General features: G+C 33.3%; 1 protein-coding gene across 1 annotated transcript; it reads right to left on the bottom strand.

Annotated features, from left to right (window-relative positions):
- Positions 1-2,173: 2,173 nt before the first annotated feature.
- On the bottom strand, positions 2,174-16,649 carry LOC128231127 (uncharacterized). Its single transcript, XM_052943547.1, has 4 exons — positions 16,436-16,649; positions 15,868-15,943; positions 4,838-4,969; positions 2,174-4,574 (listed from the first exon to the last, which is right to left on the bottom strand). Exons 3-4 carry the CDS (start codon positions 4,927-4,929, stop codon positions 4,376-4,378), a joined length of 291 nt encoding a protein of 96 aa, XP_052799507.1. The 5' UTR covers positions 4,930-4,969; positions 15,868-15,943; positions 16,436-16,649; the 3' UTR covers positions 2,174-4,375.
- Positions 16,650-18,417: the final 1,768 nt, after the last annotated feature.

Below are 18,417 nucleotides of genomic sequence, written 5' to 3' on the forward strand. Positions count from 1 at the left end.
ACTACTTTTTTCAATTGTATAGCTATTGTCTGTAATGTCCGCAGTCAGTGGGCGTTTCTTTCGGTCTTCATTTACCGGCCGACTGATGATCATGGAGAAAACTTGCTCTGCAATGATTTTTCGCCTGTCCCATTCCTGCGGCTTTGATGTGCAGGCTGGTTCACTGGGAACTTCTTGCAGTCCACTGGTCAGCCAGTCCGTCAACTTAAGAACCAGTCCCAGGACATGGGCACATTCCCCTCCAGCTCTAAAATTAAAATGTCTTTGTCAGTTTTGAAATTAAAAAAATAGCAAATTTACTAGAAAGTTTACACACCGTATTATGAAATAATGGGCCTCAATGGTGTGTATATTGCAAAAAAGTCAAAACATTAATCCTAACGTGCTAGAATACTGTAAGACGAAAAATAAAGATATCAATTAATGCTCATCTTGACAGTAGTCTAAAATAATAGACGTGTTATAAGGGATTCTTCCAATCCCTAAGAATTTGTCATATCAAAAATCGTAAAAAAATCTGTCAACGTACAATTATTTGGACTAATCTTGACATGTGCTGTACCTGGTATAGATCGGACTCATGGAGCGAAAATAAGGCAGTCATGATGAATATTATTAAACATACACTTAGTTTTTTTTATAAGAATTAAAGAGTTAATTTACCAAGCTTTACAAGAACAGTGTGCATCAGTGACTTGGTGAAGCCCGATCGAAATATAAATAATATGCGGCTTCTCATTCTTTTGCTGCGACCGATACGTTGTCGCTTGTACAGTTCATTTTGCATCATTTTTTCCACAAACACATTCACTGATACAAAGTAGCTCTCATTTTCATACTTTCTGCCTTGAATTCGTTGCCTAAGAGTTGGAAGATACGGTAAAAAGCTTTCGCCAAAATCACTCGGTAAACAATGTAAACTTCGTGAGGCCGCCATTTTGGTTTATGCGTGTCGGAAGTCATCTGATTGCGTGGTCATGTGACGAGTGGGTGGAGCTACTCTGGGAATCGCGTCGTGTCAATTGTATCAAGTAAGAAATCTAAAATGTCATGGCTTAACTTTGAATATTGTACCATAAATGTAGTGTTGTATGTAAGACATTTGCAAATATAGGTTAAATACATAAGGGAACTATGCAACCTAGTCATCTTGTACCTCTTATCTTCAGTGATCTTGTACACTTTGGTGGGTGATTTTGTACCCTACCTTTGGTCACTCTGTACCATACCAAATGTAAAAAAAGTTATTCCATACCCTGTTGTGGTTCAACAAGCACAAAGTATTAAGATATCAGGTGTGCTAACTGAGTCTGCGTTTGTTTAATTTTAAAATATATATTTATTATAGCTGCAACGATTCACTTAAAGCTCGATTCCGATGTCAAACATGTTGATTGGATTATTTTCGATTCGATTCATTTTTTACTTATTGCTTCTTTTTAATATTAAGTTGTATATTTAAATGTTGTTAAATCGTTGCAATTATGAAAAACAAGGGCAGTGTTTCATCAAGAACAAATGTTAAATAACAAAACTTTATGTTTACAAAGTTAAATAATCAAAAAACATCACACACTTTTAAAAGAAACTACCTCTTGATAAAATTTAAATGAATAACAAAACATTAAATGATAGTTTCTGTTATAAAAATATGGTGTTTTTCTGTACATGTCGAATAAGAAGATTTGACGGACTTTAATTATAAACATCTACGATGGAGTATTTCTATTTCAATTGCTGCATTATATAAGTCGAGCTCGTCATCAAAATGAATTTTGCATGTTGCTTTTTGAATCAATTCCTCGCGAACCCGAAATGTTACCACTCTCTTGATTTTATTTTTTAGAAACATCTTTCAATGAGGGAGAGGCTATGTTACCAGGCTAGTAGGAAGGAAACTCTATTATCAATCCTATGCCAGGTTAACTATTAACCAATCACACTCCGCGTAACAAAAGTCGACATGTTTAGAATGCGGATACAACGGGTCATTTTGTGGCATGCCAATCGGAATCAAATCGGCGAGTATAAAACCGGATTTTCTATGCATATATACCTCTTATATATACATATATAGATACCAGGGCTGTTTGTAAAGTTTGTGGACAACATTTTGATATGATAAGTATGTTCAGATAGAAAAAATAAAATAATACTATCATTCAGTCGAACATACATTTAATTCATCACTGGAAACACAGCAAACATGTCAAAAGAAATAAATCGTTTAACAGCGGCTTTACATTATAACCTACCACAACAATGGAGCACATGTGTCAAACCTTGCAAAGATAATTCAATAACACAGATGAGTTTGATACCCTCCCACAGGCCTGCCCAAAAAACGACGCACATCATTCTAATAACCCAGTTTCAATTTGTTAAAACGTGGTTAAAAAATACGCCTGTCAAAAGCAATGAAAATAGGTCAATCAAGGGCCATAATTCAGGGTTAATATTGAGTAATGTTAACCTATTTGTAAGATGTTCATTTATAATTGTGTGAAGTCTTTAGTCAATTACATAAAGAATATAGAAGATATTGATAAAAAACCCAACTTGCCCTGAAACTTTAACCTGACACAATGTGCCTTTAAACTGTAACCTAAGTTTCTAAGTCAATCAGGGGCCATAATTTGTATGTAGGATAATATGGAGTTATGTGTGATGTTCCTGAACAACTGTGTGAGGTATTGAGTGAATTAAATGAAGGGTATTGGAGTTATCAGTGTAAATGCAACATGCCCTAAAACTTAAACTGGACGCCGATGCTGGTGCATGAAATAAACCCTTCCAATAATCAAGCTAATAATCATGTAACTTATGTATCCAATATGTCACCAGCTATCTTCGACGATGATGGTGGGTTTAAATAATGTGTTAATATGTTTGGTAATGCATTTTTTTCCTCTTTTTGACATATTTGCGGGAAAGCATGCATATGAACATGTAAGCTTCTGCCTGCAGCCGTCTATAATTGTATCCCATTGTATTTACTCGTTAATCAACGGAAAGCGTCTTTGGTCCAACCCTGAGGTCTAAGATTATTTCCGGCTTGCTTCCAGAAAGTGATCGGCCAATTACGGAAACCATCTTTTTTTAAATGAGTAAAATAAATTTTTAAATTAATTGCGTATTCCGCCTTTTCTTATGCTTTTTTACTCATCAATTTTTAAAACAATTGTGTTTTCTAAGATTTCAATTGCATATATTAACTCAAATACGCAGCTTATCTGTAACTCTGTTGTCCATGTTAAATTAGCAACAAAGGCTTAAAAAAGCAAATTTTCAAACAAACATTGACTCGCCAGAATTATCTTTTTTGGACTGACAAAATATCAGGGACTATTTGTCCTAATGACAGGCATTTTTTCTGAACTTTCGCAAAGTCATTTTTGCACGGAGAACCTAGTTTTTAAGGATTGTTTAATAAATAGACAAGAGCTGTCGTAAGACAACGCGCTAAACTACATCACTTTGCCTTAGAAATGAAAACAATGATGTAATATGTGTCTGTCAAAAGCAATAAAAATATCAAATTAAGAAGTAAACAAGAACCCCGATTAGACAAAACAGTTTTTGTAATGATTGGCAGAAGAGATTCAGTTTCAACTGCTTTCTTCTATTTTTTGTAACAGAGACCTTGATCCTTGGGGCCCCAAACACAATCCCATGAATGTCCTCCATAAACTCTTCCTACATATCAAGTTTAGTCACAGTATGTCAACCATAACTAAAGTTATTTAGTACCAACCGGTAATCTATCTTTATTGACAATGACCTTGACCGCTTAAATTAAAAGCGTAATGTAAATTGTTTAATTTGATATATTGTTTGATTTTTGAGAACTTAACCATGATTATCATTACATATAAATCAAGCTTTAATGTTTAATTTTAGTATGTATCCGATCTGCTTTTGATATACCCTTTTCCCAAATACTTCAAATGTGTTCACATTTAGAAGGAGACACGACTTAATAAGCGGAAGAAAACAATTATACACACATTTACATGATTGGAGTACATATATTGCTTCTAGTACCCAAACATTTCTTAAGAAGCAACCACATTTTTACCGTATGTTACAAACTTGATATCCCTAAACATGTTATCAAGGGGAACATTCTGATTAAGTTTGAACGCATGTAATCTGACCCAGCAATACCAAGGTTTGATTCTATAATGTTTTGAAATACAACCTGGTGACCTCCGTTCGGACCACATGTGAACTTGTTTCAAACTAGTCAACAATGAAACCATTGTCATTAAGTTTCATGAATATTGGAGCACTTAATTAACCTCTAGAAATGTCACTTATTAAACCTAGATTCTTGTTCGCTGTATAATTCCCTGCTTGGTTTAGGAGATAACTGTCAAAGGTGGCTAGAGATTCGTCGAGGGGCGTGCTTCTCCATAACAGCTTTTCTACCCATACCGAAATTGTTGGTCAAGTGACGCATCAAGATCTGTTTCTTCAGCGACTCTTTGTATGGATAGGTCTTTTGTCTTTCACTGGGTATTCTAGGGGATAATATTGCCAACCTCTTCTTTTTGTTCCATACACGGTTTAGTCTGAAAACAAAACAAAAAATGTTTTTTTACAGAATAAGATTTGATCTCATCAATACACTTTAGGAAGTCTAAAAAACAAAAGTCGAAGAAGTTATATAAACATATAAACGATTTTAAACACCCCCAGTCCCTCTTTATAGATTATGGTCGATGTAACATGTTTCAGTTATGCATACTCTTAACAATCTTAATCAAATTCCTGACATTGTGGAGCTTCAAAGCATGGTGTATGACAAATTTCTCATGTTCTTACCTATATTCCCCTTTCCAAATGATTCTTGTGGTCAATTGCTGCTATGAGGTTGATTATGCGGTACACTGGTGGCGAGTAGGAGAACCGCTCCGAACAATACATTAGGATTTGCTGGTTGAAACCTTCAAGGACAGCTGTACGTCTGAGAATATTCATTTTATAAGCAATTAAAATAACTTAAGCAGCCATATATAAAACACAGTTTAAAGGCACTCAGCCGAGGCCAAAATATTTCACATTAAATCACACACACACACACACACACACACACACACACACACACGCGCACACACTCATGTACGCACCCACGCACCCACACACACACACATACACACACGCGCGCGCGCGCGCACACACACACACACATACACAAGCAATAACACATATGCAATTACACAGGTATAACATTAATAAGAGGAATGAACATACGCACTCACACACACACACACACATACACGCGCGCGCGCGCGCGCACACACACACACACACACAAGCAATAACACATATGCAATTACACAAGTATAACATTAATAAGAGGAATGAACATACGCACTCACACACACACACACACACACACACACACACACACACATAAATAAATATTTATAAATACGGTAACTGGATTTATTTTATTTATCTACTATGTATTTTGCTTTCTGTTAACTATGTATTCATTTGTTGTTCTGTTTATCTACATGTTCGTTTAAATACCAGGATGTAAACAATTTCGTTTGACAAAAAGAAGAAAAAGTAATCTAACGGATATTAGGTCAACATCAAATATTAATTTAATGTTTTTAATAGCTACTTAGTTTTAACACATGTGTTAAGCAATTAAGCCAAAATATACCACTGGTCAAATATCAAATTTGTAAATGCAATGAACATGTATATGTATGTTCGTGTTATGTGTGTTATTTGCATTGTATTTCGTTGAAATGTTTGATCAAGTGTCATTTTGACCTAGTTCAAACACATCGTTTGTATTTACTATTTCGATGAATTATCGTTCTCCTTCTACACGTGCATACATTACTTATGTCCTTAAAGGGCTTTGTCCCGTTAGGATCTTTTCTATAGTTATTTATTAGACAGTCCGTAAAGGGCAAATACCAACATTGTCAATTTAATGCGTATCAATGATCCGTCAAGGGTTAACGACTACGAGGACTCACAATTCAAACTTTAATTATTAACGATGAACAGGACCTGAAAACGACGGCTTGTGTTTACTGTATTCATGATTGTTAGGATAAGAGTGAGGGTTGTGCACGTAAACTGGTTTAAACCCCCCTCATATTTTACGTGACCGCTCCGAAGCGGTACCTACTAATCCTTAATAAACATACTTAGTTTATGTTTGAACATTAGGCTACTTAGCTTGTTTCTGTAGTATTTCATATAAATATTGGGTGCATTTGCCTAGCGTTTTATTTAAACTTTCAAATATAACTGTATTAAAAACACAAAAATACGAACATTATCACTATTACATCACAACACAGCTATTTCCTTATTCATTTGTCTATGAAAACTTTACTAATTCATTTAACTCCCAAAAATTGTCTTTCATGTGTAAACTTCCAAAATTATTTTTCTGTACTTTGCTTCCTTTTACTTCTTCAATTTTATATTCGCATTTAACTTAACATATTACTTTAGTGCCAAGTCATAGTGTCTCATAATTAATTTATTCATTAACTATTTTTAGTAACCTGTTGTTCTCGTGCTGAGATTGTCACGACTAGCTTTTAAACAAACATTTAGGACAAACAACTACATATGTTTGTTTTGCTGTGGTATTTTTTTTTATATTTTTGTTTATAAATAAACCATCAGGTATGTCGATTATATTATCAGTAATTATAACAACCCTGAGTTAATGTAAGATTAAGATGTAAGATTATGCGCTATAAAATTCCGTTTATTGTCCCAAAGTATAATTATAAACTCTTAATCTATTTCAAAAGCGAAACGGCTTCTGAAAATAACGCAAATTTGGTGCGGTTTTATTTTCAATATATGTAAAACGTAACGCATGACGTCTTTAAATTGATACTGACAATTAAACCATTCAAATTTAACCTTAATACAAGTAATTCTAATGTTTCCGTCGGGATTTTACTATATCACATGTGTTCATAAAACGTACTAGAATAGATTGTCTTATCTGTGTATGTTTGTTTTGATACCCTAACGAGATTATTCATGTTGTTGCAAACTATCTTTTACAATAAAGGTAATTGATATTGTTGTTGCACTTTTTTATGATTGTGCCGCAGCTAGGAATATGTTTATTAAATTTATAAGCTTTATAGGTCGATAACGAGTACGCTTCTTTGTTATAATGATAGCCGGAATTAATCAGACCCATTGTTTGGATTATTTGCCCGAAATATGCAAGATACGTATACAAAATATATTTAGCATGGGTAACACGGGCTGGTTTTGGGTTTTGATTGCCTGGCAGCTGCAAGGGCTCCGGGCAAAATTAAATTTGGTCAGTAAGTGAGGTGCGAGTGAAAAGACATGAATAAATGTTTGTTTTTGAACGGGGGCCCTTCAGGGCCACGTTCATAGTAGGCACATAAGATCGTTACTACAAATGATTACACGGTGATTCGGTCGAAATAATGCACTCATTGAATGCTTGAATACACATGAAATCTTTAAACTTCAACAAATCTGAATTGATGTAAAGTAATGTACACTTGAACTCGTACATTTTGCATATCCCTGAAAATGCAGCTGAAAAAATCACAAAATGAAGACAACATCTTTATACGCAACCGCTCGAAAACGGCGAAAAACTAAATGTATTGTTACAGGTGTGAGTCGGTATAAGAAGTAGTTACCATAATTGATTAATCGATTCCAAACAATTCTAAGATTTCCTTGAAAATGAAATGATATGTAAACACTATTTCACTGATTAATAAACAAACAAACGAAATGAATGCTTTTTTGGAAACCGTATATCGATAAAGTATATTATACTCCGCCTTTATTTAGCATGATCATTTCAATTTTCGATCGTCGCCATTTTGTTAGCGCCCTGCCTAAGAGTATCTCATGGACTTCAGCTGGATTAAATGTGTATTGTAAGTATTTTATAATCAGATCGTTACACATTCACGGCTCTACGTGTGCGTGGCATGACAGTTATTGTAATTGCCTCATTATTTGCACTGTATACATATTGTTCTTTGTGCAAATATCTGTGTTTTACCTGCGTTGTTTATGTGCGAGACCTACATTAATTGTGAGGCCTAAATCATGAACCTGCGTGTTTATTCTATTATTTAATTTGTTTAGATTACGATGTGAATTTGTGTAGTTCATTTAGCTAATTTTGATGACGTATATTATGCTTTTCATTAATTTATGCATTCGTGCCGTTCGTGGCTCACACAGCTTCTTGACCTTAGGTGACCTACTACGTAGTTACATACCATGAATGTACTCAGTAGTCGATTGTAGTATTCTTCCCTTATGAATCTCATGAATATTATTTTTTCACGGTAGGCGACACAATGCTGGTACCGGTCCTATACACCCTTTAAAACACATATATAAACATTTGCGGAGAACCATGTGGCTATTTATTGTTAATTAGATTATGAAATATTCTGGGATCCAGTCAGAGTTCGCTGAAAACGTGGTTTTTCTAAATTAAAGAGAAACGAAAGTGAAAATTTGATTAAACGTTTTATTCATGTTTTAAGGCAAGTACCCGGGATCATTTCGTTAATATTTAAGTACGGGAGGGGTCTCTCATAGTTTTTATCACTTTTGATACGAAAACAACTGGACTATGAATGTTCTTAGACCATTTATAGAATTCGCCAAAATGTAAACAAAAACCAAAATGGCTGCCGCGAAGTGAAACTACAGTTTTCACTTAGTCAGATGTTTGATGATTAATGCATAAAGCAGTTGCGGACAGATTCAAAATGCAAGTACACCTTGTGTGAATAGGTGTAAACAGTAAGAATGAATACATTTTATGTCTGTTCTTTAAATATTTGTTAAAAAAACATGTTTTTTCACAAAGTTTGTTTTCATCCCAAGTTTCGTACGGTTTCGTTCTCAAATTTGTTTACAGTATCGAGCTCGAGAAAAATGCCAGATTTATGTGACATCAGTAGTTCTCTAACTGAAATGTGATTTTGGGTTCATCTTTAAGTGTTGGCTTCATCGCACCTGTCATGAGCAGCTATTGGTCGTGGTGGAACACTTAAAAGTTGAACTCATCAATTTTAACTGGTATGCCAGCGATGTGTTAATTGACTATGTTGTGTAGGCTATAAGGGCTTCAATGATTGTATGTTTGGGTGTTGTTGATTTATTTATTTTCCTTTCTTATTATTTTAAAAAGACCCGGGAGTAAAGAACCACCGAGCTGCCCACCCGGCCGAGCTGTACTTTGTGTATGCCAACATGCCGACATGCTGTAATTTGTTAGTACTAAAAGATCATATGATGGACAATTGTATCCAAACTGAAGTATAAAGTGAGTAAGTTTGGGTCATATAAGCCCATTGATACTGTTAGTTCCATTCCTAAACAATTTCCTTTCATGTTGTTTGTCGATCATTTCTGGTGCGGCTTTGATAATAATATTATTTTCTAATGAAACTGCTGACTCGTATAAGTCTTTGGTCTGTATTGTGCATCTATTCGCACATTTCGTTTGCTCTTTTAAGCAAACATTACATTAATTTAAAATTCTATAAGCAATTAAACAAGACTTACTGCACATTTGATGCAGAATGATGTTTTATTTTGTGTGCATATGATTTTCAGCTTATGGACAAGAACACATCTACTTTAACAGCAACACAATGAGATCCCTATTTTAAAAAAATAATGACACCTTTCATTAATTCATTAATTCATTCCATCAATCATTCATATATATTCATTTATTAATGCAGTTTATACATTGAAAAACTTTTCTTAAGGCAAAAGAAATAAAAAGTGAACCACTTTAATAAAAATTAGAGCTTTTTCCCTTCATGCATTAAAAAAACAACCTTAATACATTATAAATGTCTTAAAACCTTAATGTAATGTTTATTTCAATAACCAGCCTGGTTGCTGTAGCCATAGGGGAATTTTCAAGGACAAGAACCAATGCTGTTAAAATTGAATCAGTGGCATTGAAGTAATAGAGTGAGAACCCTAACTTACCGTAAAACTTTAACCGGACGCTGACGCCGACGCTAGGGCGAGTAGTAAAGCCCTACTTATACTTCGAATAGTCGAGCTAAAAAGGTTAAATGCTTTATTCTATTATCATGATTTACATTATAGTTCATAATTTAGGTAACATTCCTCAATTTTATTGATGTATTTATAATGAAAACTTTAGACAATTATCAAGTTGTATGGTTTGACAATTAATCAGTATGTATCTGTTTCGTCTCAATGATACCTTAATACTGTCAACAGCGGGTATATAAGATAAAGAACAATGAAAAACGATCCAATGCCAGTTGCAAATTTATTATTATCGTGGTGAATTCCGTCAAAAAGAATTAAGACACAAGTGAAGTTATCCTAACCCTTACTCGAGTCGCTCACGACAAAACTATTATTTAAGAGTACGTAATGCACCTATAAAAGTTTCGCCCCACCAGGTAAGGGTCTGGGCATGGTGTGTTTGGCTGGAACTCATAGTATATTTAGACAACCTGATGATTGCTTAAAAACCTCTAGGCATAAACACAGTCCAAGGATGGCGTTCTTAACCCCGACTGTGGTGTATCGTCCGATGTAAAACTATCAAGTCCACTTTATCCCCCAAAGACCCCTTCCCACTGCACCAACCACTGTGCCATATTTACGAGAAACACTGTGTCTCTAGATTATTAAAGAATAAGAACCAAACCTCCTCGCTTTTGTTCACGTGGTCTAAGTCGGATAGACACCTCGTGGTCGTATCTATGGCATATATACCATCGCTACGCTCGGGTATATATGTCATAGATACGTCCACTCGTTGTCTATCCTCTACGTATTTTGTTTACGCCCTGAACATTAAAATATGTAACGCCCTTAATTTTCCAAACACATTGAGTGATTTCGAGCCAATTCCGCCCCGATCATGACCGAAATCCGCCCCTTTATTATCAAAATAAGATATTTAAAATTTAAAACTTTTAACCCAAATCAATTTCTAATTCTGCCATGGCCGCAAAAAAACGAAAACTCATTAAAAGATAAAACATTTACTTACCCGGTGATTATTATAAGCATATTCTGACATATTGTTCATTTGTATACGCGTCGAAAGGTTTTCATGGCCATAAAATGTAAATTTAGCCATTAACATTCACTGGAGATTAAAGGTACGTTTCTGTTTCGCTATAAAAATAATTTAACCAAAAAGCAAAAACCCTAACCCTAACCCTAATATATGCTATCCAGGGCCATCCAACAAGAATGCCCATAAAATAATTAAATTAGAATAACTATTTTTTTGAATTAAATTTGTGTAATCTAATACGAGTTTTACACAATATATGTGCCAAATACTTCGACACAGATGATAACTTTTATTAAATACCTAGTTTCCAACGAAACAATTTGTTTTTGATATTCGCGGATTAAAATTGTTTTCAATTGTTGCAATTTGTGATGTCAATGAAACAATGGGTACTCCCGTTGGCCTATACTCAAGACGTTTCTTCGTCAGTATTTGTACGACCCGTTCGCTTCTAAAAAATATATTACATGAATCCAAATTTAAGAAAGCGCTAATTATTAACAGCATTTCATACTTCAGATAAAATATCAGAAATAATACGCACCAGAATATATGTCCAAATCCTTAACAAATAATAAAGTTGAATTATGAAAGAGGTCCAGATCACATGATTGAAATGGCGGGAAAACTATAATCCTATGCCTTCATGGTCGTGGTCACAAGACAAGTAATTGAAACTACAATGGTGACAGTGAAATAGGCTCAAGACCACAGTTATCTGCCCCCCGTTGACCAAGATCCGGATGTGAATACAAAAAAAAGAGTGTTTGTGTTCAAGTATCAATATTTTATTAAAATTGAATGAAAAAGAAGCAAAAAATGTTCTTTTTGCAGAGAACTTGACTGAATTTGACACTCTATTGCAGAAATTGATAGTTTTCAATGTAAATATTGGAAAAATCATAGCTTGTGGAAGTCTGAAAATTAGTTGTTTGTAGCCGATTGACTCCCTGGCGAAAGGGTTATGTATTTGAACTCAATTTTGACAGTCGGGTCAATGGTCAACATGGTGTTTTCTTGCGATTATATTTTGTGTCTTGAATTGTTCTAGAGATGGTATGTCCTTGGTTTTCAATTGGGGTGTGTATAAAGTCAAAAGCCAGATTAGTGTCTATATGAAACATATAGTAAAAATAACTGTGGTCTCACGCCAAATAAACTAAAATAATATGAAAAGGTTACACACAACCAATTCTTAATTTATACAAAGAATTGTACCCTGTTACATATTGCCATATCGTGGAAAATGACGTACTTGTCATTATTCGCGCTAAAACATTACTAGCGAGGCAAACACGGTTTGAAAGATAACACAAATCTGCAAATATTTTATTAAATCAAAGAACTGAAAGCTTAGTTATGTATATATTCAACTTCTCTAAAGAATAGCAACTAAATCCACGGTTTAAAAAAGATCCAACCAAATCATGAAGTTTGTCTGCCCAACTAGCTGCTGGAACCATATATATGCAAAAAGCATACGATTTTACGATTTTTTTTTTAGAAAATCACCATATGAATTGCGATGAGCAAACTGCGAGCAATCAGTGATTAAAGAATACTAGTGTACTTTGATATAAAATTAAAATAACCATTAACAAATTTTGAGAAAGTTTTCCTTAATTTATGATATCTGAAATCCTGTTTTAGACCTTTTTTCGTCATAAGTTTACGGCGAGTGCTGAGATTTTTGACATTTGTGCATATTTTAGCGAATCTTTTCAACTGTGCAATAAATCGTGATGGTGAACTAGGAACTTCCCACCAAAAGAAGGGTAATTGATTATTTTGAAATTAAATACATCACGTTTATCATAGAGATTGATATTTAATTTACCTTCCCTAACTTCGAGTTGCATATCTGACAGAGAGTCAATTGATATTTCACACGTTCCTCGACACCCTTTGGGTATAACTGACAATAGTTGTTTGGGGAAATGTTTTGTTTGACTGTGTTTGTATGTGAATAGAAAATTTCTTCTATACGTTTTGTCTCTTGATTAATTATAATTTAAGTTTAACGCGCATATTTAAAACTTTTTTGTTTACATTCAAAACGAGAAGCAACGCAGCAACATATACTCTTCTCTTCGTGAATATGTAAGAATGAATACAATTTATATATGCTATCGACAATATATAATACAGGTATGTTTAACACTTGTTGGCTAAAGTGCTATTCAGTTTGTTTGTATTCGTAGTACTTTCGTACTCGCTATTCCTCTCTCTTTGGCAAAACTTAACGCACATACATTATCAATTTAATTTTTGCACATTGCTCAATCATTGAAAACAAACACTTATAGAAGGTTTAATAGAAACATTTGTTTACATTAAAAATAGTATTGTATGTCGGTGTTGCTTGTGAATTTCGTTCCCATTCTTCGGCCTAGCATGTTCTGAACAAATTTCCTCATTTTATTCAATTACATCCGTTCTAAATTTAGGTTTTGACATTGATACGTTAAATATTCAATTTGTTTACATATTTTTACTTTTGTTAAACATTTTTTAATAACAAAAGAGATCATTTTTTGTGTCTACTAAATGTGTGTATTAACACTCAATATGTGTCAATTTTGGTCTTAATCGAGATGTTTTAAATATTATTTTTTTCCGACGTATTATGAGCTGTTTGGAATTATATGCTTTTGAGACTTACCAATAAATTTAATGAAAATATATCACTGTTTAAAATACAGAAGTAACAGTTTTGATATTTTTCACTAATTGAAGATTTCAGCCCACTGTCATTCCATTTCAAACGTCAGCGTTCACAGGGCTGGATAAATATTTCAACGACATTATTTTCAAAGTTACGTTAAGTTCGCATACAATTTGAAACACTGCTTTGAAAAGTACAAATAAATTTAATTTACATCTTAATGAGGCATAACATTAGGTTAAAACAAGTTCGTTTCAAAGTAAGAAGTCAATAGATGTTACTCGTGAATACAAAAAGTAAAATTACACACGTTACTACCCGACCATTGAAGTATTGCTTTTGTTGCCCATTTGGTAAAATATATAACGTTTGACACGGACACAAGCATTTATGCTCTATATATTTTGACCCGCAATGAAGTGTTTTCTTGATTTGACAACGAATTTTATTGTTTGATAAACTCTTTATTCCCATTTAGCTTAAAACTGTGTTTTGCTAAATTTTCAATATTTTTTTATATAATTATACACAATAAAGTCAGATCGTGTGGGGATTCGTCGCATATCAAATTATTACTAATCATATACTAAAAACGCTTGGACAAGCAGATATCGCATTAAGCAATCTTACCCACACATCAGATAAAAATTCAATATCTGGTTACTTTATTCATAACGTTAAACGTTAAAAGCTGACGATCCAATACAATTACGTTAAGTTTTAAAATTCATTAGTTGCTGAATAAATTACAAAAAACAACCCATTTAATACATTTGATTATTGAAGTTTGTTTCTTTGCTTTTAATTCAAACTCTAATCGGACTTGAAGATTTAATTTGTTTTATTTTAAAGGAAATATCTTTGTTGTTTTTTTCGCTATTTTTTAATCTCATTTATCTACATAAGAAAACAGAAACAAGGTCATGTAAAAGGTCGCCAGGCATTTAAAATTTGCATTTTTAGTATCGGATATCTAAAACAGTGATATGATAATATATCTAACGACACATTTATTATATCAACGCAAATATAAAATATATATCTTCTAAACTCTTTGCTTTTTGTAGAACGCCTTTCTTTTTATTGTACAAAAAAAGTTGATCGACAAGTCCTCTTTGATAGGCAGACATAAATCCAAAATTGCTGTGTGTTAGAATTAACGTATCACACCTAGCAAGTATTTGTTGCTCCAAAAGTGCCGTAAAAAACCCATCACACGCTTCATCCCTTTGCATATTACCAAACTTATCCACGTGCACAATTTTTCTATTAAGAGTGATTACATTCTTAAAAGCCAAGTAGCTGTTGTTTTTAACATTGTCTGAATCAGTTGCAATGTAAATAGCATTTTCCGGCTTATCGTACTGTTTTAGAAACGAAAATATGATTGAAACATTTGGACTTCTTTTGTCAGATTTTGAATCAAGTGGTATCGACGGGTTTCCTCCTGTTCTTATATGCGCACAAACAAATTGACGCCCAAGCCCTTGGTTTCTATAAAATGCAGTTATTTCTGTGGCCATGTTTTGGCTTGGTTTAAAAAGTATTTCTAATATTAATTTAATTGCCTGTTCATTGGTGATGTTAGTCAACAAATTCATAGCTTTCGTTACATTATGGCGACGTATTGCAGGAAATGATAACCAGTTCAACATGATGTAGATAGCTGTCCTATTCCACTGGCGAAAATCCTGTTTTGAAACCGCCGATCTGAACTTGTGATTGTCTACTAGATTAAGAGCCATTGAATCAACAGATTTGATACTTAACGCATAATCTTTGCACTTCGTCCAGTCATATAGTTTTGGACTCATAATTGTCTCGAGTTTACATGGATTATTTAAATCAATTATGAATGTCCTGTTGGTAAGCAAAGCAAATATAAATGTGGTAATTATTCCTTTCTGCCGGTCGCCAATTCCACCACACATTCTTCCGACATTGCAACGGTATACAATGAATCTTTTGTTAGAACAATTTCCTACAATGTTTTGATCATGCATATATTTGACAACGGTTTTATATAAAATAGTAGTATGTAATGTATTGGGTGCCATGAGGCCTTCTTTATTGATTTTTGAACCGAATTTAAAGTCTTCCTTGCCTTGAAAGAGGTTGTTCAGAATGACTCCCCGCGGAGCATAATCAGTGGAGAAGGTCCTAAAAGCCACGAGCATCACCTACAAAAAAAGGTGTTTTACATTGATGTGACACAGTATTTGGTTTTATTTGTACTCATAAGAATAGAAATTCTATTTCAATATGTACAAAATCTGAATAAATATTGCTTAACGTTAAAATCAAATGGTACAGGTATATTGTATTTTTGTTGTGCATTGAAATAAGGCAGAGACATCTTGCGTCACCGTTGTCGGCGGCGGCATGCAAGAACTTCAACATTTGCCATTACTCAAACATATTCACAAACAAACCATAAACATACTCTTCCATTGGCATTACATGAATGAGTAGAAAATCTCATTTTTTGTCGAGTCATGCTTTATTGCATTATAAATCAGACGTGCGGTGGCACCCGCGTTGATTCTCATGTTTATGTTTTTTATTAAATGAAGAGTTTATCGTTAAATGTCTGCAGGTATACTTCTACTAATTAAGAACGGTTCTTTTTTATAAGACGAACTTAAAAAAAGAAATATGTTGATGACACTTACAGGTATCACAATTACGATGATAAATCCGTTTTTTATTTTATTTTTTCTTGCAGTAGTAATTATTTTGATTATAGTTTGCTTTATAAATCCATCTGTTTCATCAATGCAATTGTGTTGAGCATTAAAGAACATTTTGCGTGATGCTAATTAATTAATCGCTATAGGTAACAATATGCTTGTAATGAAATATTACACCTTACAGAACTAAAAAAAGGTCAAGTTATTGACATGTTAGTATTCAGAGTAAAGTATCATTACGTCGACAATACTCAATTTTTAGATGTGTTATTTATCATAAGGCTAAAATTCCAAAACAAAAAGGATGACAATTTTCACTTCTTAAATTGATCAGATATATGGCAGAATTAGACGCCCTTTATTGCATCCATAGTATTGTATTTTATGTTATGTTATGAAGTTTGGATCTTACAATATCATTTAGTGACTCTTGAGTGTTTTTGTTTCTTAAGCCGATCACGATTTTTGTTAGTATTACCATTATAATCGATATACACTCTCAAGCAATCCGACACTGTTGTTTTTGTATTGTTTATGCCATTTTTGCTTTTAGCGTTAAAGCTCCAATATGCATATTTTTATGTCACCGTCACTCACATATATATATTTATCCACTGATAGACGTTTTGATTATCCGAGTAGAAGAATATTATATAGTTGTAGTATTCGGATTGATGTGTTTTTTTGTAAAAGAGATTTGTATTGTTTCATGTAAACAATTTTGGACTACATTTTGAAAACAAAAAAAAAGTAAAGAAAGAAATATTTTCATAAATGGAAATATTTATCTTATGCTAAACTGATGAGTACTGCAAATATATTGTCTTTTAACTGCCGAGGTCTATATGACCCTTAGCCCAACTTTGACTAATTTAAAGGATAAATCAGCTGATATATATTGCCTGCAGAAATCTCATTTAGTCTCTTTTATTACTTAACAAGTTGACTCCTACTCGAAAGGTCGGTGTTAATTAAGCTGTGCTAGTTCACATTTACATGGCTTTGCTGTTGTTTTAAGAAAAATATGAATGCAAACGTAAATATTATTTTGCTGGATGATTGTTGCATTTATAATATGAGCTTAGACAGTGCCTTTTTTGTTTTCAATTTTATTCATTGAAAGTAATGCGGGATTTCCAAGCCGAAACTTTTGACCGTTGATTTGCTGTTTATGTTTAGTGTTTTCCTGCTTTACTATTAATTATGTTCTCAATTGTTTACCTTAATTGATAAACGTAAACGTTCATCAACATTCAAATTATTTAATTTATGTTTTCCCTTTCTAAACCTCACCATTTTAATCGGAGCTTATTTAATTGTTCATCTTCATTACTTATTGATTTTCTCACATCTTGTTATACTCATAAGCATTTACATCTATTTCTAAAGCATTATATTGAGCATCTTGCTGAGTACGATGTTGGTTTGAAATTCTGTTTATTTTTTTTTTCAGATCATCTGTGTCAATCAGTTCGTCCGTCATTTGCTGAAAGTGTTTCCATCCCTGTGGTGATTTGTTTTTAATTGTTTTAGTAACTCCTTTACAGAAGCTTTATCAGATTTTTCTACATTCGTGTGTATTTTAACTAGCCAATCTATTTGTTTATTTACACTCTCGTGAGTTTTAATCAATCTGTTAAACCTGAATAAAGTAATCAATTATGTCGTTTTGACATTCTACTGATCACAATTCACTTTTGTAACAGGTAATATTTCATCGCTTGGTGTGTGTATTATGTCTTCTAGCAATAATTAATTCTTTCTTGTAAACTTGTCATTTTATTTATTTATTATGTGCTGATATTCTGAATGCTCCAAATTATTTGAATACAAGTAAATCTTATCATAATAAATCAATGTTTTGATAGCATATGAAGAAGCGTATAAGTTTTCCAAGAACCACAGTTCCCAGACATCAATCATCTAGAACAAGACTACGACATGTTTTCTTAATGAACCTTAAA

The sequence above is a fragment of the Mya arenaria genome, chromosome 4 (assembly GCF_026914265.1).
Source record: "Mya arenaria isolate MELC-2E11 chromosome 4, ASM2691426v1".
In the NCBI taxonomy this organism is placed as follows: Eukaryota; Metazoa; Mollusca; class Bivalvia; order Myida; family Myidae; genus Mya; species Mya arenaria.

What these genes read in the sequence shown, in the direction of transcription:
- LOC128231127 (XM_052943547.1), bottom strand. Translation starts at nt 4,929, where the DNA reads ATGTATTGTTCGGAGCGGTTCTCCTACTCGCCACCAGTGTACCGCATA. An exon ending in CACAAGAATCATTTGGAAAG is followed by an intron (nt 4,575 to 4,837) that starts GGGAATATAGGT and finishes TTTTGTTTTCAG; the next exon opens with ACTAAACCGTGTATGGAACA.